The sequence below is a fragment of the Erpetoichthys calabaricus genome, chromosome 8 (assembly GCF_900747795.2).
Source record: "Erpetoichthys calabaricus chromosome 8, fErpCal1.3, whole genome shotgun sequence".
Taxonomy (NCBI): Eukaryota; Metazoa; Chordata; class Cladistia; order Polypteriformes; family Polypteridae; genus Erpetoichthys; species Erpetoichthys calabaricus.
In genome coordinates this window covers 77,384,684-77,407,362 of record NC_041401.2, presented here as the reverse complement: position 1 = coordinate 77,407,362, position 22,679 = coordinate 77,384,684, and the positions used below count along the sequence as shown (strand labels likewise).

Below are 22,679 nucleotides of genomic sequence, written 5' to 3'. Positions count from 1 at the left end.
GAACTATTCATTTATTTTCAGTTAAGTCATCTGCAGCAAACCTTTATAAATGAGGGTTTCTCCTTTTTAGATAGTGCAAACTGTTTCTTCTTCATTGAGGTTTTCTCTTGGAGAGCTTTTTTCATTTCATTGAAAATTAAAGCAGCAACTGCCAAAATATGTAGCTTTCTTAATAATTTTTCAACATTGTGTAAAATAACTTTATAAAGTAACATAAAAGGTTTAAATACTGGTTATCCTTTTACACTAAAATATTACTAAAGAGATACAAAAAAAGTAAAATGTATATGTTGTTTTTCTTTAAGGAGATTAAATATTACTGAAGAAAGAAAAAAAAAACTAAAACAGCCAAATGGGGCTATGCATACGAACTTAAAAGGTTTAAATAAAACAGAAATATATACCTTTATTTTTACTTCCTTAACTTGTGGAGGGTGTATCCTGTAGCAAAGCCCTAAGTTTTTTCGTGAAAGCCCATTTCAGTCAATAAGTCTTAAAAACAGGTGTAAAGATATTGACAATAAGCTACGCAAACCCACCAAGACATGGAATCATTTAAATCAAGGCGCGAGTCGAAAAACACCATCCCATACTATTAGTTAACGATTAACACATTTCTATATGTATTGTAAGCATACAATACAACCGATAATATGTTGAGTTTATTTATCTGGTGTACCGACATTTTTGCGCGTTTAACGGCTGAAATCCAACGTGGTTTGTGCCCTTCAGAATGAAAACAGTTTGCATTTACCTTTTTAATAAAAGGCGAGCTTTTAAGCCTGAGAAATCACCCCGTAAATGCACACGTTTAATTGCACATGTGATAATACTGGTTATCCTTTTACACTAAAATATTACTAAAGAGATACAAAAAAAGTAAAATGCATATGTTGTTTTTCTTTAAGAAGATTAAATATTACTGAAGAAAGAAAAAAAAAAAACTAAAACAGCCAAATGGGGCTATGCATAAGAACTTAAAAGGTTTAAATAAAACAGAAATATATACCTTTATTTTTACTTCCTTAACTTGTGGAGGGTGTATCCTGTAGCAAAGCCCTAACTTTTTTCGTGAAAGCCCGTTTCAGTCAATAAGTCTTAAAAAGAGGTGTAAAGATATTGACAATAAGCTACGCAAACCCACCAAGACATGCAATCGTTTAAATCAAGGCGCAAGTCGAAAAACACCATCCCATACTATTAGTTAACGATTAACACATTTCTATATGTATTGTAAGCATACAATACAACTGATAATATGTTGCGCTTATTTATCTGGTGTACCGACATTTTTGCGCGTTTAACGGCTGAAATCTAATGTGGTTTGTGCCCTTCAGAATGAAAACAGTTTGCATTTACCTTTTTAATAAAAGGTGAGCTTTTAAGCCTGAGAAATCACCCCGTAAATGCACACGTTTAATTGTACATGTGTTAATATGTATGCTTACACAGTATTAAAAGACACTCAACAATTAACGTCATTTACCATCGTTCCCGCGTTTGATAAAAGGCGAGCTTTTAAGCCTGAGAAATCACCCCGTAAATGCACACGTTTAATTGCACATGTGTTAATATGTATGCTTACACAGTATTAAAAGACACTCAACAATTAACGTCATTTACCTTCGTTCCCGCGTTTGATAAAAGGCGAGCTTTTAAGCCTGAGAAATCACCTCGTAAATGCACACATTTAATTGCACATGTGTTAATATGTATGCTTACACAGTATTAAAAGACACTCAACAATTAACGTCATTTACCTTCGTTCCCGCGTTTGATAAAAGGCGAGCTTTTAAGCCTGAGAAATCACCCCGTAAATGCACACGTTTAATTGCACATGTGTTAATATGTATGCTTACACAGTATTAAAAGACACTCAACAATTAACGTCATTTACCTTCGTTCCCGCGTTTGAGTCGTGTTGTAAATCTCTTCCTTGTTTTCAGTTCACGTGATTACGTAGGAGGCGTGATGACGTGATACGTGACTCCGCCTCCTCCACTAGAGTATATGGACAAAAAAGAGGTTCCAGTTATGACCATTACGCATAGAATTTCGAAATGAAACCTGCCTAACTTTTGTAAGTAAGCTGTAAGAAATGAGCCTGCCAAATTTCAGCCTTCCACCTACACGGGAAGTTGGAGAATTAGTGATGAGTGAGTGAGTGAGTCAGTCAGTCAGTGAGGGCTTTGCCTTTTATTAGTATAGAAAAACATACATTTGATTTGAGTCTGTAACAGCCGATGTAAATTTATGGTACTTTATGGTACTTGTAAAAGTTAGCGCTAAAGAAATAAAAGCAGACATGCAAATGCAGCTCAATCATTTCTTCTTGGTGTCTTGTTGAACAAACAGACACCGCAGTGTCTATGGTGGATGTTACTTCTCCTCACACATAGACATTCACATCACCATGTCATTTGAGTGATTTTTTTTATTCAAGAATACAAGAATACAACTGAATAAAAAAATCGTTCAAATGACATGTTAATATGAATATCTGCATGCGAGGAAAAGTAACATCTTTTACAAGTACAGTACCATAAATTTACACAGGATGTTGGAGATTCACATCAAATGTATGTTTTTATTATGTGATAATAATAATACCAGCTCACTACTCAAAGCGCTAAATTCAGAGATAACACGGGATTCAAACCTATTACCTCACCATTGCCTAAACAGTAGCTCATCCACTGCACTATCTGCACAGATTGGTGATGCAGCAGCATTACCACTGTGACAAATGGTTCAAAATGAAATGCACAAACACACATGTATGTAACCGTCTTTTACTTTGTACCGACTGAAAGCTGGGCTTCAGCAACATGTCAATTGAGCTATTTATTTTTCTTTGGTTATATTCTTGAATAAAGGCATACTTGTTTTGTTATACCTTTTGTGAAAATGTTTCTTGGATATTTGGGCTTCAGTCTTCATATATCCTACACTTCACATCAAAATGATGTTGTTATTACTATAACATATGAAAACATTTTCTGTTTTAGCTGTGTGTTCAGCATTTCTTGCCTCGCATTTCCTCTGTCATTCTATATTTACACAGATCATTGTAAACACGGAATGTATGTATTTCAAATCACGGTATTTCATTACAGTAATCCCTCACTTATCGCGGGAGATAGGTTCCAAGGCCGACCGCGATAACTGAATTTCTGCAAAGTAGGGACACTATATTTATTTAATTATTTAACGTGTATTTGGACGTTTTTAAATCCTCCCTGTATTGTTTACAACCCACCATTTACTCTATTAAAAACAGGGACAACTGCTAAGCAATATGAAATCGGTAGATAAGTTTACACTTACTGTATAGCGAAGTACACGTAGCAGCTTGTAGGCGGTCATGACGTCATCGACCTTGTTGCAAAGATTCCTAAAGCAGATTCCATCCAGACTACTGCCTTATCACGTCCACTTGCAACTCATTTTGCACCCTGGTTAAAGGACACTGCGGCCATAGATCTTATATGCTTTTCCTCCTTTTTAAATAAAAAGAATCGATGTCCTGCAGCGGTGTAGCTGTTCCCTTCCTTCAACATATCCAAAACTTTTACCTTTTCTGCAATCATTTGCATCTTCTGTTGGTGCTTGGACACGACCCCTGAAGCATTAGCACGTTAATGATGAATGAGTGAGATGAGACTTCCTAGTTAATGCAACACTCCATCACTGAGCCAATCAGCAGCACACAGGAACTTAACTGCGTGCCCTGATTGGGTAGCTTCTCAGCCATCCGCCAATAGCATCTCTTGTATGAAATCAACTGGGCAAACCAACTGAGGAAGCAAGTAAAAAGACCCACTGTCCGCAGAAACCCGCGAAGCAGCGAAAAATCCGCGTTATGTATTTAGATATGCTTACATATAAAATCCGCGAAGTCGTGAATCCGCGAAAAGTGAACCGCGAAGTAGCGAGGGATTACTGTACCTATATAATTCCTTATAAATGCATCGCCAGATAAACACTTCATCACAGACTTCAGCTGTGAGGATTACAGCAGGGCGATGCCTTCATCTGACAGAATGTGGGGTGGGGGTGTGTAGCAGGCTACGTTTTACTAATCCATATATTTGCAAAACAAAGTGGGCTATTAGCGCAGTGATTAGGAGTTATGAGCTTCTTGGTGTATGTCAGGAAAATTTAAGGAGTTAAGGCACAATGAAAAAAATCGTGAACTTCAGGGATTTTAGTGTTAAAAATGTAAAAATATATATTTTATTGGTCAGTTTAACAATCATTATCTGAGTTTACCACTGTTGTGAGCTTAACCCTCAAATGCTGCTCTATTGCATCAAGAGGCTCTGATTAATAATTTCGGCATCATTTTGAGGGATCATTTTTGCTTATTGTCCAATTCTCAATTATTCCTATGCCCTAAATGGAATTGCTTTCCATTAACACCAGACGGATAAGATTATGAAACTATGCATTGTACATTGCTTATACTACTTTCCTTGAGTGTCAACTTACCTTGCTGAAATGAAAGAATTCTATACCAACCTTGACACCTCAATGGGAAAGCACTGTTTTAAAAAAAAATCTAATTTTGTTTGAGGAAACAGCCTAATGCTTTATGAGAATTTGGCAAGAATGTATTAATGTTGCTTTATAACAGGCCTGCTGGGCCTCTGCCTCTGTTCCATTTTCCTTTTGATGTTTTAATATATGTGAGTAAGTACTTTATAAGGGTACTTTTGCTCACACAGCTCTCTCAACAAGGAAGGAATGGGGATTTATATATAGATAATAGTTGATTCATCCCAGATCTCTTCAGGAAATGGTGTATAAATTGTATTTTTGACTGGATTGTTTTACATATTGTAATATAATCTTTAATGTCAATTAAATTTAACAGGCTATCTAAATAAATACTCTATGGTTAAAAAAACAAAACAAGAGCAGCTTTTTAAACAGATCTGGGCACAATTTATATTAAAAAAAAGATATTGCACAAAAGACATTTAGCAGCACAGCCTGGTCTTGAAGTAAAAATCAGAGCTCTTAATTTGCAATGGGACATAGGTATTTTTGATCTAGAAAAAAAATATACGACAAGCTGCAAAAATTATTTTATCTCCAGCCAAAATGCAGCTTATAAAAGCGATGCAGGAAGGAGAATGAATGTACCAGATGTTCCCAAGTAAAGAATAACGATGCCAAACTTTTAATGGTAAATCTAGCTTCCTGAATATTTATACTCGTAGCACAGTGGCAGCTGCCTTATATGGTAGCATTAGGGCTAAGGTGTATTGTGCTGATGATTTCTTTTCAGCATTTAAAGCATTGCTTTTCAGGATTACTAATTTGAAAGCCAAAATGTGTGTTGTGTTTAACTACAAAACAAAAATGAATAAAGTATATACAGTACAAATGTATACAGATCAGCATAAACTCTAAATGATGTACACCATGCAGACTACAGCAGTACATACATACAGTAACAAGAGGGATACTTTAATTGGAGGGAGACAGCACCAACCATGTGGGTAAGGAAAAAAAACCTGGGGGTTACAAAAAGTGGGCAAAAACTTACAAACAAGATGGCACAAGCAAAAAGTAACCTTTATTTATACAAAGGTTTGTTTTTCATTTTTTTTATTCAATTACATTAATTCTGTGTTCGCTTTGTTTTAACAAAAAATGTAAAACATGTATTTCCAGCTTTGTGTTTTTAGTCTGATTGCACACAGTTTTCAGAAGACATAAAGAAACATAATGACAAAGTGAAATATGACTACAGTAAAAAATACAAAGATATATTCAGGGCAATTTTGAAGTCTACGACAGCAAGTGTTAAGAAGTACATTGTGTCAATGTACTTTCTATACATAATACATTTAACAAAACATTTAAATAATAATCTAAAAATATATCTTAAATTAAACAGCGTCTCAATTTTAACATAAAAATGTATTACAATCAGTGTTGCTCCGATCAGGTACTTTAAAGTCCAATACTTATTACCGATTTCAAGTTACTAGATCGGCTGATTCTGATTTTTTTTTTTTAATATACCTCTTTAAAAAGTTTTACACTAAGGTCCTAAATGGCCAGAGAAGTCTTATTTTCTACATTAACCTGGTATTTTTATAATTAAAACTACACACCACGTGTAACCTGTTGATTTTAATAAACAAAATGAAATAATGAAAATTCTATAAGCTAATTGTTTGGTGACCATAAAAAAAAAATCAGGGGATAGGTCATCAGAACCACTTCCAGTTGCGCAATATTTCTCAAATACAGTGGTACCCTGGTATACGTCTACTTTGGAATAAGTCCAACTTGGTATACGTCCTGTTTGGGCGCGAAAAATTTTGCTTGGCATACGACCTTTGTTTGGAATACGACTCGCGTGCTAGAACACCGCGTGTGGTATAGCGGGTCTGCGGCTTCAAAAAAAGGGCCAGATTTTAACCCGTATAGCCGTGTCGTTCTCCGTGGGCGCGACTGCACAACTGCGGGGAACTTAATGAGGTAGTTGGAGCGAGTCACACCTGCACAGGTGGGCTGTGATCGGGAAGAGTGAGACTGCATTTTTAACCTCGGATTTTATCTGATTTATTTATTGTTGTTTTTATCCCCACAGAACACTTGTTTTTATGGGTATTTGTTAAATAATTATTTATTGAAACCAGATGCACTGCACTTTTTGTTTGGACACTGGTTTTTGTTTTAAATAAAAGCACTTGGCATTCTTGCACTATCCCATGGCTTCATTTGAGAATTGTCCTCATTTGTCAGCTCATCTCGGTGACATTACTGACGCTGTCGGGTTCAGGGCTCCCCGAAAGGACGTATGGGAGCGTGGAGCGAATCTGCATCGTCACACCGCGTGCTACCCTACGCTGCCCACGAGCGTCAGTATGCCAGTTGCTAGCATTCAGTGAACAACCCGCGCTATAACTCTATGTGAATTTTCACGTGATTTTGTGTTTTTTCACGTAAATTTAAATAGATTGTTGAAAAGTATGAAGGTGGCATGCGTATCGAGGACATGGCTGCTACCGTATGCTGAGAACGATGTATCTGCGACTGTAAAAAACAAAGACGTTATTAAAAAGTAAAGTGAGGTTAATTTTTAATTTATTTCATCTAATTGCTTTTGTATTTATGTATTTTAGTATTAAGCAGTGTTTAAATTATTTTATACAACCCCATCAATGTATAATATGCCAATAACAATAGGATTTTTTTTCATGGGAACAGATTAATCAGTTTCCCTTTATTTCTTATGGGAAAAATTCGTTTGGTATACGTCCTGTTTGGTATAAGTCAAAGGATCTGGAACGGATTAAGGATGTATACCGAGGTACCACTGTATAATACCTCTTTGTTTCTCATCATAACTAATTGATAATATCAATACACAATCATTTATCTCTATTTACAATCAAACTTTATTAAAATTATATTGTTGACTTAAGGAGGTTGAAAACGGTGGTGGAATTTTTTCATGAGTACACATGCATTACCTAGATTACATGCAAAGTAAGAAAAGTTACAGTCATCTAAAAACATAGAAAAAGTGCTTAGTATTATAGAATATTTGTTGCAATAAATTGCTAGAGGTAAAACTGCATTAAGCTACATTTAATTATGATAATGATGGCAGAGATAAAAAAAGCATATCATAAAATTAAATGTATTACCATGAACACAATGGGGACATAACTGCTTATTGTTCCCATTGCATCTTTACATGGCATGCTCAATGTTTACATGTTATTGTTAAATTGATGATGTATAAATTAAAATAAAATTGATAATAGTTATTGAAAGAATATAAGTTATATTGAATAGAGTTTTTAATATTGTGTACACATTTATATTTCCATGATACAAAAAATGTGGGTGGTTGTTTATATAAAATAGTTCTTCCAACTGAGTAATTTTTCTCAAATTTCATATCTGTTTGCTTTTTATCATTATAAATATTTAAACAAAATTTTAATCATCTATCTGTAATTATAGCAATAGTTTACTTGAAAATTCGCAAAGGTATTCAGTTAAAGTAACACTTCCAGCAAGCCCAAAAGTTGACAGGATTGCTTACTTTTGATATACTGTAAAGCAGGTGTACAAAATCTTATTGACCTAGGTCAACACGTTTGAGTTTTCATGTTTACACAAGACAGACATAATTTCAAAAATGGTATTTTCTGACTCAGGAAGGTCTAAAACGTTAAAATCTCAAGGTTGAATTTTTTCATGATTCCTATACAGTGGAACCTCGGGTCACGAACGTCTCTGAACACGTACAAATCGGGTTATGACCAAAAGTTTGCCAAACTTTTACATCTGTTCACGACCACACACTCGGGTGACGAACAAGCCAGTTTCCCTTCTGGTTCATACGCGACGATGATTTCCGCACGTGTTCAGTCTCTCCCTGTGCATTCCCTGTGCAGCGAGTGAGAGAGACAGCACGACTGAGTGAGAGCGCGAGAGAGAGAGGGTTGGCCGCGTAAGGTCAAGAAGGCAGTTAAAGAATGCACCAGGCTTGTTTTTAAAGAGACTGATTCGAGCATTGTTTTAACCTCGTTGTATTTAATGAAGACTTTTTTCTATTGGATTTTAACCTCCACTTCACTTCTGTTTACAGCGATTCGTTTGTAGCGTGCATAGTTGCAATGTTACTTTTCTTGGTTGTTTATTAAATTACGGATTTTTCAAATGTTCATGTTTTCCCTGTGCTTAAAACTCATTAAAAAAAAGTGTTTACAGCGAGCGGTTCGTAAGGCTATAGCGTGAATTCTTGCAATGTTACTTTTCTCTGTTCTGTTTTTTTACTTCTAGTTTACTATTATGCTGTGCATTCCATGGTATAATTAACTATTTTTGTGCTTAAAAATCTTTTTAAAAATATATTTACATACAGTTCGTACGGTCTGGAACAGATTAATTGTATTTACATACAATCCTATGGGGGAAATTACTTCGGGTCACGACCAAATCGGGTTATGACCAGAGTTTTGGAATGAATTACGGTCGTGACCCGAGGTTCCACTGTACTTTCTCTATATGAGAAAGTAAAAATTAAATTCCCTTAAAATACATACTTTTTCAATGAATAAAATAGGTACAGAAAATATTTATCCATAATACATACGACATTAAAGAAAATAAAATTCTGCTCATTATATATATTGTGAACTAGACGCTGTATAGCGCCCGATCTGGCACAGACTCAGACAGAGGCATGTGTAAAAAAAAAAAAAAAAAAAGACTTTTATTTCTCTTTGTCTGTGAGCTACGCCTGCCCTGTACCCACAGACACAACACAGTCCCAAAAGCACTTAAATCACACTTCCTTCTCGAACCACCACTTCTCCCTGGCAATCTCGTGCTCTTCCTCCTGATTCTGGCTCCTGAGTGGTGGTTGGCGGCCCTTTTTATAGCCCTGCTTCTGATTGCACTTCTGGGCGGGGCTGTACAGTTGTCTAGGCCGGCTCAGGGACCCATGCAGCACCCCCTGGCGGCCACCCCAGATCCCAACAGGGCTGTGGAGAACTCTATCTCCCATGGAGCCCTGCGGGAAACTGAGGCACCATCGTCAGTCAGGCAGGCTGCCACCAAGCGGGGGAGGTACTGAGAAGCCCATGGTTGCTCCCCCAGAACATATGTAGAAAGGGTGTCCTGGCCGGGCATGGGACCCGGCCGCCCACCACAGTGCACCCCTCTCAGATGAGCTCCATGGGGCTCAGCGGCACGTCCCGCAAGTGCAAAGCTGGAGGGGGTCAGCCTTGCTACAACTGCGGCCGCTGTGGCCACTTCTGGAGGTGTTGTCCAGGGAGGACGTCCGAGTGGCAGGGATGTCGGGACAGCACCCCCAGATCATTTGCTTGTATTTCCACAGGGCAGAGCAACAGATCCAAGGACGCCGACTCCCTTTCCTGGAGAGGACTGGCCCTCGCGGGACATGCCACTGAGCCCCACGAGGCTTATCTGAGAGAGGGGCAATGTGGCGGGCGGCCGGGTCCCATGCCCAGCCGGGACACCCCTTCTACATATGTTCCGGGAGAGCAACCATGGGCTTCTCAGTACCTCCCCCGGGATGCTTGGTGGCAGTCTCCCTGGCTGACGATGGTGCCTCAGTTTCCCACAGGGCTCCATGGGAGATGGAGTTCTCCCCAGCCCTGATGGGATCTGGGGTGGCCTGGACAACTCTAAAGCCCCGCCCGGAAGTGCAATCAGAAGCAGGTGATCAAGCACCTGGAGCACTTCCAGGTGAACTATAAAAAGGGCCGGCAACCACCACTCAACAGCCAGAATAAGGAGGAAGAGGACGAGGTTGCCAGGGAGGAGTGGTGGTGCCAAACAGGAGTGTTTTGCTAGTGCTTAGTACTTGGGACTGTGTTGTGGCTGGGGAGTTCACAGGGAAGACGTACCCTCCAGCTGAAGAAAATAAAGTGTCAGTGTCAAGTCTGTGCCAGGTCGGGTGCTATACAGCATTAAGTTCACTATATATATATATATATATATATATATATATATATATATATATATATATATATATATATATATATATATATACACATACTGTATATATATATATATATATATATATATATATATATATATATATATATACAGTATTACACATACACTCACATATTGATTCAATTAATAGATATTGGCATTTAAATGCTGCTCAAATGTAAACATACATACACTTACATGATTTAATCATTTTTAATCATTAATTGCACTACAGCTTTTTAGTGTTTATACAGCTATAAACACAGTGCAAACCTTTAAAGGAGCCACAAATAGATAGATAGATAGATAGATGGATGGATGGATGGATGGATGGATGGATGGATGGATGGATGGATGGATGGATGGATGGATAGATAGATAGATAGATAGATAGATAGATAGATAGATAGATAGATAGATAGATAGATAGATAGATAGATAGATAGATACTTTATTAATCTATCAAATGTTCATAATGCTAACATGCCTAACTGGTCTAAAAGTAAAATAGACACATTTTGCTGTTAAGTTAACAAGCCTATTGATTACTAAGCTGCAATTTCAAATCTTCTTCATCTTATCTTTGTCCGATTGAAAATATGAGCTGGTCGTATATAACCCAAGCTCACTCATCATCCAAACATAGCAAAGCAGTGTTCATTTTAATTAAAGGACAAACTAAAAAGAGTGTTGAGTTCATTCATTAAAGCTTTTCTTGCCATTTGTCTGGTTGCACAGGATGACTCCTCCAATTCCTTTTTATGTTTATTAGTCAACTTCCTTTAATGTAAAGGCTAATATTCCATTGTTCTCTCTCTGGTACAATCTTCAATTACTGCTCCCACTTTATAGAAAGCTTATAGCAAAAAGACGTATGCTCACTTAACTGACGTAATAACACATGTAAAGGAACACTACAACAAAATTCCCATAAAGCCTAAAAAGGCAGATGCTGGAAATTTTTTGTGATTGGCCAATTTACTAATCACCAGTCAGGTCTTTTTAGTGAAATTCACTACAGGAAACAGTCCTGGACACTCACACTGACCCAGGGCTTAACCTGCATATCTTTGGGATGTGGGAGGAAAACCCTCACAGTCAAACTCCATACGAACAATAACCACGTGTTGGATTCAACAGGCCTCAATGATATTGCCACTGACTTAAATCTCTTATTTCTAAATTTTTTTAGGCACATGCAGAGGCAAATACCGCGGAGGAAAGTTTATACAATTTGTGCAAGTGCATTTTTATTGCCCTCAAAGTTTTAGACAACATGGCCCAAATGTCTCATAACTTGTTCACTATACAACATCAAGTTACATGTGTGGCTGTAATATTTGTTTTCACACCTAAGCATGCCAATGAAACAACTGTTAGGCTAGATTTCCTAGATTACTCAATTTTTTATTTTACATTTTATCACACAACTCACTGATCGAGAATTAAGTAATAAGTTACAAAGCTGGCCTGCATGTGGACAGAGGCAGCTCTGTTTACAAAATGTGGGTCTGTCCTGGCATCACTGTTTTATGTTATGAAAGTATAACTTTACTATAAGATTAATACAGCACACGAGGCAAAAACATCTGAGCATTATGAACCTAAGATGCATCTGACAGATACCAAACCGAAAAAATAACACCACCACACAATATCTGTATCTTTATAAAGAAAACTAAACACATACTGTTACTGCAAAAAACCTTACCACCAATAGAAACGATGAATGAAATTCCCACAGGCTCCACTCCTCTAGCTTTCCAGAGTCTCTGCTGGATCCTGCACAGACAGTCTAGAGGTTTCTGTCATGTGAACAGGTTATTCCTCTCCCCCATAAACCCCCACTATTCTTCTTCTACTTCGGCAGCACCTTACTGTACTACTCTGCTTCAAGCAAAATACTGTGCAAGCACTCTGCCAGGGCGTAACGGATTACATTTTGTCCTTTTCCTCCAGCCCTATTTTAAATCTTTTGAAAAAATTTAAACCCAGCAACATTTCACAAAGCAGACCTACAAGACAGTCTCCTGTAAGTATGCTTCAGTTACCATATCAGCACAGGTAAGGATTTAAGGACTGATTTGTCCTAAATTGTTTTCATTTAGACTTCTTTCAAGAATATCCACATATATCATAAATTAATAAACAATTAGCTGCATCCATTAAAGGGAAGTAAATTTGGCCAAAAAACAAATTAATAACAACTACAATGACCCTGGAGCAATGGAGTGCAAGAGGTTCACAGATAATAGATCTTGCGTATTAAATGAGGATGCACTTTCATTGATCCAATATACTTCCTTTCCAGAGGACATTAACTCTTCTCTCTTTCTCTCCGTGTCCCGCTCTCCCTATCTCCATCTCAAAACTCACAGTACACTGCTCACTACCTCTGCTAAGTCTAGCCAGGACTTAAATTATAAAGAAAAATTGTGGCTACTTAAAGTCAGCACTTTGCAAACTGACTATATACAAACCATTTACCATACATCTTCACTGCAGTCATTCACTTGAAGTAAGGTCAGACCTTCAATCAAGGCTTTGCATTCTCAAAAACTTCAGGTGTCGTTCTTTTTACAGGCTTACAAACTAATTATGCAGTTCTTCCTTTATCCCAATTTTTGTGCACCATTGAGGCCAACAGTTTAGTTTTAATAAGCATGTAGAAAATGAGAGCGGTGGTGTTACGGCAATTTAACCATTTCTGTAAAGTGATATTGTTTCAGGTCTGCCACAATTCCCCTATCACTTACAGTGTCCCTTCCTCTGATAACCCAATGGAAAAAGAACCCCAAATTCCTACCTAAAGCAAACTGAGTGCCAGTCTGTGTTGAGAGCCTGTAGATATTGGTCATCATAAATGCTGTGTTGGCACCCTGCACACACAGGTAAACTGGTTCCTGCTATAAGAAAGAAAAGAAGGGCAGGGAAGCAATGGAAAAATGGAAAAAAAATGTGAACATTTGTAAATTTGACTGGCTAACAGCACATACTCATAAAAACATGGATACCCGTACCACACTTAAAAACTTTCAGCTCTCATTTGCTTTTACTTTTTTAGCGGTTATGCTAAATCACAGCGATAGGACTACTTAGGTCAGTGTTGTGACTATTCACTTATTTTTACAATTGGAACATGGTCAGTTTAAGTCATACTCTCAAAAGCTAATCAGACATGGGCTTAAAATTGGCTTGTGGTTCACAGTCTAATTTCCTGACCACTAAAATGCATATACATGATTAAACATATATAAAAGAAACACTCCTACTTCTGTAATGTCTTAAATAATTCATGATTACATGACAACCCACCAACTGTTAACCCCCCATCCAACAAACCACACCACACCCCCAATCCCCCCCGTCCACCCATCAGCCTACAAACACAAAATCGTCCCTACATACTAAACGAAGACACACATAAGCCTACTGTTTATACCAGGGGTGGGAAATGTCGATCCTGGAGGGCCGCAGTGGCTGCAGGTTTTTGTTCCAACCTTCAATTATTGCTGATGAAGCATTTACTGCTTAAGTGACATTTTGATTCTTCATTTTAGTGGTCTTGCTTGTTAAGGGTCCCCAACCTTAATTGCTTATTTCAGTCCTAAACAGCTGCATTCGCTGTTTTAATGGCTCCTTATTAGCAATAAGACGTAAATGGCAAAGCAGCCAGCAGTTCTCCATCTAGTTTGTTTCCATGTACATCTGTGTGTGTTCATCATGCACTGTTTGATTTAATAAAACACTTAATAGAAAAATGTGACAGACTGAAAATTATCCGTTTTAGGCTTCAAATCATTCGGATAATATCTTTGGAAAGGAAAAAAATCTGTGATATAAGAACCTTGCATTGCAGACTAACAAGCCATAAAATTAAATAAGGGCTGAGACTGGCAAGGATTGGTTTCTAATTAAGCAATTGGGTTGGAATGAAAACCGGTTGCCACTGTGGCTCTCCAGGACTGACATTGCCCGCCCCTGGCCTATACCATTCAGTCATCTGAATCTACTTAGTCCAATTATGGGATAGGGCACCATAGACTGAAGTGGCAACACCGAGCGTGAGGCAGGATCCAACTACTGGTAATGAGCCGACAGCTTAATATCCAACATGCACGCAGCCAATTGAGAACTGACTATCAACCTCCAGTGCATGTCTTTGGGATTTGAAAGGAAAGCACAGAATCATGAAAGCATCCACGTGGAGACTGTGCAAGCTCCACACAAGTAGTGACAAGGCCAGGAAGCAAATTCACATATCGGAGGCATGTAGCAAATCACTGGGCCACTGTTACGCTTATGGCTAAACCTGCATTTATTAAACTTGGTCCAGGCTGCTGTCTCTTCCAACTGTATAATGAGAGGCCAATTTCTTCGTTTGATTACCATATGTCCTTGATTAATGAAGCTTCTTGTTTACTCGTTTTGTTGACATTTCACTATTTTGTATAAATGTCAATACACACTCTAAATACAACAAAAACACAGTGTTTCCAAAATTATTTAATGTAGGAAAATAACGCAATGGAAGACATATTACTTGGAGGAGTTAGATTACCTGTGTTAGGGCAAAACACAAATAACTAAAAAAAATCGAGTGGTCTCCCCTAGACTTTCTCGTATACTCAGATATGGGGATGGATATTTGAGGAATAAACCGCAAGACAAAGATTATATTATGTACATTAAAGACCCATCAACAACAAATCAAATTAATAAAATATTGAACAATTATTATAAAAGTAAAGTTGAATAAATCAGACTCTGCAGCTGCATGAATAAAAGGTAATTAGCAGAAATAGCCCAAACGTTGACTGAAATCTACGTTTAATACCTAATACTTTGGTTGAACTAAATGAAGGCGTACTCAAGTTATCGTGTTTACACACACACACACACAGACATAATTCCAAAAATGGTATTTTCGGAATCAATGAGGTCTGAAACATTGAGATTCATCAAAATAGAATTTTTGGAGGATTCCAATACTTTCCCTATACGAGAAAGTTAAAAGAAAAATAAACTGGTGAAAGTTAATTTCAAGATGAAAAATAAAAAGCTATACACAAAACGTCACCAGGTATGCGAATAATGTGAGAAGACAGAGGGGGTAAATCTAGATAAAGAGAGCTTATATGGATAGTCAAGTGTTGTGGTCTGATGTAACTTTTGTTTTTCATTTCTTAATACTACTGTGATTACAATACTAATAAATTTTCTTGAATTCTTAAGTAATGTATAAATTTTCTGAATGCAGATGAACAATGATATTCTCAAAGCCCCTTCATCCAATTCGGATATGCAGAGATGGCCACCTACCCTGGCATTATTGGATGCAAGGTAGGACACAACCTCGTACAAGGTGCCGTGCCCACTCTCACACTCATCCATGCCAGTTTGGAATCGCCTCGTGACCAAACCTCCATTCCAGCCTGCACCCAACGGTGAGATGGGGTTCTTGGTAAGAAAACGCTTGGACTGGCCAAAGCCGTCGAATATGGATTCACTGGCCCGACTCTGTAACGTGTATCTTCGTCTTTGTGGTGCCTACCTTCCAGAAATCTCTATCCAGGACCTTTCCATGAAATTCGCTTACTCGTAGCATTAAAACTATGCCTGGAGCTCCTTCATTTTCTAATGACAGACAACTTTATTTTTCAGCCTGTGATAATTCATTGTGTGATGCTGCCACATCCCCGCCTTTAAAGCACCACACTATACGCACCATTGCCTGTATCCACCTGCTATCACATGCATCATGCAGTGGAGTGGACCGTTTGATTTGGCAATATAATCCGATTTAATCTTTGAAACGTTTTTGTCGCCGCGCTCGTGAAAGCGTCGTATAACAAAGATTTATGGCCGTTTTTGCACACACATACAGCACTCACGCGGTTCTGCAGTAGTACGCAGACAACAGGGTCACACACTCTTGACACTCTCCTCTACAGACTTGACCACTCATTCATATCTGCCCGAGTATGGGTGGCCCGGGCACACCTCCCAGACTGGACAACACCAGTCCCCCACCAAACCCCCCAACACTGGCCGAATGCTCTCCCAACCCAATGCGCCAGACACGAAGCCGCAAGAGCAACACACCTTCCTCCTCTCCCATGCGCTCGTCCTTCCAGGTGCAGCAGAGCAGCATCAACCGCATTCACCGTCCAGATAGGAGCTCAGAGAGCCGGGCGCTGACAGGTAGCCCTCTGCAAGAGCAGAACCGGGCAAAGCTGGGGCCGGGCCGCGTAAACGCGAGCCGAGCTGAACGCAGCACTGAGAAGCCACAGAGACGCGGGTGGCCGACTGAGTACAATCCCTGGAAAAGAGCGCGTGAGAGAAACGGGAGGTGCGCGCCTACACGGGAGCGCGCTGCGCGAGTGTAATGTAGCGTTAAAGCCGTTGGTTCGCTCTGTCAATATAGAGGAAAAAAAAGGGGGTGGTTGGCAGCCGCGTGGGGGTTGTAAAAAAACAAAAAAATAAATGGTGACGTGTAGTTAATAAATGGGCGCATCAGATGGCACTTGATGAGGTAAGTTGGAATCAGAGTTGTCCCCTACCCCGCCACTGCAAAATTCACGTAAACAGCACGAAATGGCAGCGATATGTTAAGTTTGATGAAAACATCTTCAAACGCATTTTCATTAGCTCCTCTAATTCTCAAATCGTGATCGTGAAAGGCCCGGTATACCCCATGTATTGTGGAAATAAAATTATAGGTTATTCTCCTCATGAACAACGTAAAATTGCTTTAAAAAGTTAACAGCTAACTTCTCCTTTTAACGACGTTTTAAGCGTATGCAGTAAACAGTATACACTTTAGGACAATGACGCTATATTTTAATAGCCAAAACATCCTTATTGGCTTACTTACTTATTTTGTTTGTATGGGATTTGTATTTTTCCCATGCAAAGGTTTGTGGTGAGCGACGACACGGCCTCCTTATTCACAGGACAGTTTACCACGGAGTGACCACCACAAAGGTCATGCGCTGATGGCCGGGATCGTTACCCTTCTACATTCTTCAGTAATTTAACGTGCTATTACAATGTTTACAACAGCGCTCCATTATGTCTTCTTAAACAATTATTTTCCAATATCTTATTTTAAAAAAACATTGCTTTTTGTAGTATGTGAAACTACTAGGTGCTTCGGACCTATTTTCAGCTGAGGGACTGGCTGCATTGGCCCTGCAGTGTTCTCCGCTCACCCTTGTTTGTGTATGCGTGGATATGTACAACATAAATGTTGCAGTGCAGTGATGGGGTTTGAAGGCTATAGACCCTTATTCCCAGCATTAAAATGAGGACCACTTTTTTTTTTATATCACACACTTGCGCTTAACTAAGTTGAACTTTTCTAACTCAAGCCGTTGCAGCAAGATTTATGAGAAGTCCATCACCACTTACTTCCTTAAAGGTAGCCATAGTAGTTTAACAAAAGGAAAAAAAATATCCATATTGAGCACAAGACATTATTTTGTTAGATGATGATAATGTCAGAGAGTATCGCAATGGCCTGATGTCCATCAGACCAGGCACACCACCATCCCATTGTTTGATTTTTTTTGTGAAAGGTGCATGAACTTGCCCAACTCACAAGTCATTAGCAAAAAAGGAACAAACATTATTAGCTAGATAAGTCTCTGTTTATATTGGAGAAGTCAACACTCTCAAATACTGTGGGAAAATTCTGGTATGATGTCTGAAAAATAAAACACGTTAAGCTGTTTATTGTATTTTCATTTTACTTCCGTTATCATTTTCATCAAAAATTGCTTGATGACGTTTGTGGGTAATTTCTACATAGGCCGTTAGAATGCACCTCCCTGTCAGTAAATGCCTCTTTTTATTTCATACTAGGGGGTTCACTCCCTTCTCGCTTCGCTCGCCAACCCCCCGGCCTGCAGAATGCACCAGCCACTTCACATCTCTGCTGCTCACGTTGTGAAGAGGGGAGCTGAACGCACCCCAAGGAGATGCGGCCGCTCCTCCGAAACCCCCTCTTAAATGATGATACAATGGGAAACAAATACAGTTTTTTTTTACCTCCTCTTTGCTTGATCAGCTGCTGTCTTGTTGCTGCTGCCGTGCCGTTGTGGTCTGCATCTCGTGCAGCGCTTCAAACGTTTAAAAGCCTGTACAGCAGCTGCCCTTTTGTTTCACTGCCTTCTCCCCCAGACATCCTCAAACACTGTTCGATTTGTTATCACTATTCCGTTATTTCACCGAGTTATATTTTCCATTTGTTTGCGCTAATGAGATCTTTACTATCATTTTTTTGGGACTTTCGAATTTTCCTACTTCTATTATCTCTAATCTGCTTTGCATGTGTATTGCGCCAACGTTTCTGAATTCTGTACGACGTTCTACTTTATCATCTATTCTTTTGTCTTTTTCTGGCCCCGGGTGTGGTTAAATCTCTTGGCACAAAGACTCGTCTCATGGGACGTGGAAGTGCCTTTCTTAGAAGATCACATCTCGTCTTGTCCCTATTTTTTTTATATAATAGAGAGACATCTCAGTGTCTCAGAAAAAATACCTAATTAATACCAGGAACCAGCTGGAACCAGAATGAAGCAGGCAGCCCGGTTCCAGGGTCTTAATTGATGAACCATAATATTTGCAATCCTGGATTAGATTTTTCCATTGTTTTCCATTGTTTTATGAATTTTATTGTGATATTTTGTGACTCTATTTTGTATCCTCCTTTCTTATGATCACGTCTGTTTTGTGACTGTTGTTGCATTGCCCCCTCCAAGTTGTTTGCGGTTGTTATGCCCTTGAGATCGTCAGACACACTTTCGTCGTGTTCTGCCTGTTTAAGATGGCAGTGTTCATGTTTTGTTATCAGAACACTGTTAGAAAACATTGGAGCTATTTAGGGAAAATCAAACAGGTAAGTGCAGTGTTTGCCCCCACATTTTTGGCTATGATCTTGTTTTTCATACTGAGTTTGACAATCATTTTCATTCATTCCTCCAAATGTTTCTTTGACTTCTGCCTCTTTTTTGATGATTAATGATTTGTGGGAGTCCCCATCATTTTCTGGTCACTGTCTTGCTGAGATGTCTTCACTGATGATCTTGACGCTCTCAATATTATTATTACAAACACAAATCATAAAGGAGGCATTACTTGTACTTGAACTATAGGGGACTGGTTGGCGTATATGCCCACATACTTGCACCAGCATGGGCTATCTAGCCACTGCAGATGATCCAGAATGCAGCGGCCCGTCTTGTATTTAACCATCTGAGATGAGCACATGTCACTCCTCTCTTCAGGTCACACCATTGGTTCCCTGTATCAGCACACATTAAGTTCAAATCCCCGATACTTGCCAAGGGGTCAGTACCTGAGTATATGGAAGCACTGGTGAGGTGCTGGTCAGGTGTGCCAGTGAACAGCGTCTGGTGATGCCGCCTCTGTATGGCTTCAAGTCTCAATCAGGACTCTTTTTCCTGTGTAGTTCCTAGTTGGTGGAAACTGCTGATTCCCTTTAAGAAGTCATTGAAAACCCACCTGTTCTGCGAAAGTCTGTCAAATGGCTAAGGAATGTTGTTTTTGGTCTGTGGACCTGTCATTGTTAATTAATGATTTTTGAATTTGTTTTTTTTAATATGGAGCGCTACACTTGTGATGATCACTTTTGTAACCTGACCTGCTACACTTGTTACTCAATTATGTTGTCCTCCTTTGTAAGTCACTTTGAATAAAAGTGTCTGATAAGCAAATAAATGTAAAAATAAGCTAAAAGAAATTACAGTAGTGCACTTTATTCTTTTTATGGTGTATATTTGTGTTTTTACTCTTCTTTCTGTACACTGTTTGATGCTGTATAGCACACCACTTTTCTGACTATGGCCTACAGCCTACAGTCAGTGTTTCCTTCAGGCTTCAGTTCTGAAGCCTCAATAACTGCTTTTAATTCAGTACATTTCTTAATCCATTTTGTACAAAAGGCATTTATTGCACAGAATATATCTAAGTAAATTAAGCTGGTGTTTAAAATTACACAAAGGGCAAAAAATAATTTGAGCCGACTTGTAATGAGCAGGTTGAAATGCTCATTTGGAAAAGGAATGACAAATAACTAGGAGCTAAAAGCATTGTTTGAGGGGTGAAATGAAAGAAGAGTCAATGGGAATGTAGTGGGTCAACCTTTGCAATGCTTGGCTGATACAATAAAATAATAATTATATTACTGAAATATCAATGGTAAGAGCAAAGTACAGGGGAATTAGGCCATGTCTCTATTTTCATTTCACTCGTCTGCCATTCTTGCACTCTTCACTTCAGAGCTTAGCGGCTGTGGTCAGGGTGTTATGTGGGTGAAGGAGGTGCCGGTCGGTACCATCTCAGTAACATCCGTGTTATCTCAGTGTCCTTCATGTCATTTGAATGGTCACAGCTTACAGTAAAGTGCCACCTTGTTCCTGTTAAAAGGATGCTTGCACTTCTTGATTGCTTTTTGTTTTTTATATGCAAACAATTCTGAGTCCACAAAATTTGTTTTTTTCTCTAGAATTCACGTCATACTGGAGCTTATTTTACTCTGTTGCTGTTAAGCCTTCTATAGTTTCGCTATATTTATAACTTGTGTGGGCAGCATGGTGATACACTGGCTAGCTCTGCTTCCTCACTGCTGCATTATGGTGACACAGTAGTTTGTGCTTCTGCCTCACGGACCCTCTTTTTGAATCATTGTCATTGTCTGTGTGGAATTTGCATGCTCTTTTTGAGTTTGCATGGGTTTCTCCCCACATCCCAAAGACGTGTATTCATTTGATTGCTTTTTCTACATTATCCCCAGGATGGTCTGGTGTCTCCTTCAAGGTTCATTCCTTGTCTTGAGCCTGATGCTGCTGTCTTAGTCTCCATCCCCTCCTAAATCTAAACTTAATTAGGTGGGTTTGGCAGTACTGCCTTATGTAGCTTGTACACATCTGTTCTCTGCTGTGGTCATGTGAGGAATGACAGTTCCATAGGAGAAATGCTAGGGTGCCAGACCAGAACGTCCCCATTTACTCTTTTTATAAATAAAAAAGGGCACTCGATGGCCACTCTGAGCCTCTCAAGTTTAGTTTGCCTTCTTGGCTTTTGGTCTGGCTAGGGATCTCCACCATCTTGCAGACTACTCGGTCAGCAAAAGATGCCCACCTCCAACCAGCTTGGAATTTATGGGCCGGTGGCCACAACAGACAGAGTCAGTTGCTCTTACTGGAGCCTTCTTCTTGGGACTGTGGAGGGATGACACGTGCCCCCTCTTGTCCAACACGGGTATATATACCTCGGAGGAGCCCTGAAGGTGATTCTCTGACACACATGGGGGACACCTGACTCTTCTGCTGGGTATTACAGCCATATAACTATGAACAGAGCTATCTACATTTTCTAGTTGGTCATGGCTGGGGAGGAAAGCCATGTTTTCCTTTGACTTGACATGTTATTTGTTGTTCTCTGTTTAATTTATTCTGGAGATGGATTAAAATTGATCACACCAACAGCAGAGTTGACTTGTAAATAGCAAAGATGAAACCTTCTGCTCCCAAGGGAAGGGCTGCATTACTTCGGCTGATCACTTGTCTTAAGAAACAAATTGCTGTGAATAAAACAGCTCCAAAATGGTGTGGAGAAACAAAGGAGCTAAACAAGACGGTCACAAAAAATAAAAATAGCTTTTCACAAGGTACAAAGTGTATAGGCTGTGAAAAATGAATAAATAACAAACATACAGTGCCAATAAATAAAATGCTACTTAAGAGAGCCAAGGTGCATCCAAAATTCAAAACACACACTGCACATTACAAGTTAGTGGTGAAAATGTACTCATCACAAAATAAAGGTCCCTTCTCAAGAAATGGGGGGCACAGTAGGACCAGCCACTCACAGGTCAATCACTATCACAAGGTTTAGAGAGTACAGGAGATCAGAGGCACAAAAGAGAAAAGACGGAGAAGATGACAAAACATGCAAACCACACAAGGAGTAGCGACATGGAGGATGAAAACTACAGCGCTCCTCAGAAATGTAAAGGGGGCGTCATGCTGCTAAATTAGAAGGCACCTCGCCTGCATTTGGAGCAGAGGGCTGCCAGCTGCCTAATGTCTCCTCTACGCCTCCGGCGTGTGACCGCCAAGTAGCTGTATGATTTTTAAACACTAAAACTC

General features: G+C 39.1%; 1 protein-coding gene across 1 annotated transcript in view; it reads right to left on the bottom strand.

The window, feature by feature from the left end:
* Positions 1-16,903, bottom strand: part of limk1a (LIM domain kinase 1a) — a 134,830-nt gene extending 117,927 nt beyond the window's left edge. Inside the window, exons 1-2 of the mRNA XM_028806862.2 lie at positions 16,609-16,903; positions 13,310-13,409 (exon numbers count right to left, since the gene is read on the bottom strand). Of these exons, the coding sequence (XP_028662695.1) occupies positions 13,310-13,409; positions 16,609-16,666 (158 nt within the window). The 5' untranslated portion in view covers positions 16,667-16,903. The remainder of the gene's footprint in view (positions 1-13,309; positions 13,410-16,608) is intronic.
* Between the last annotated feature and the right edge of the window lie 5,776 nt (positions 16,904-22,679).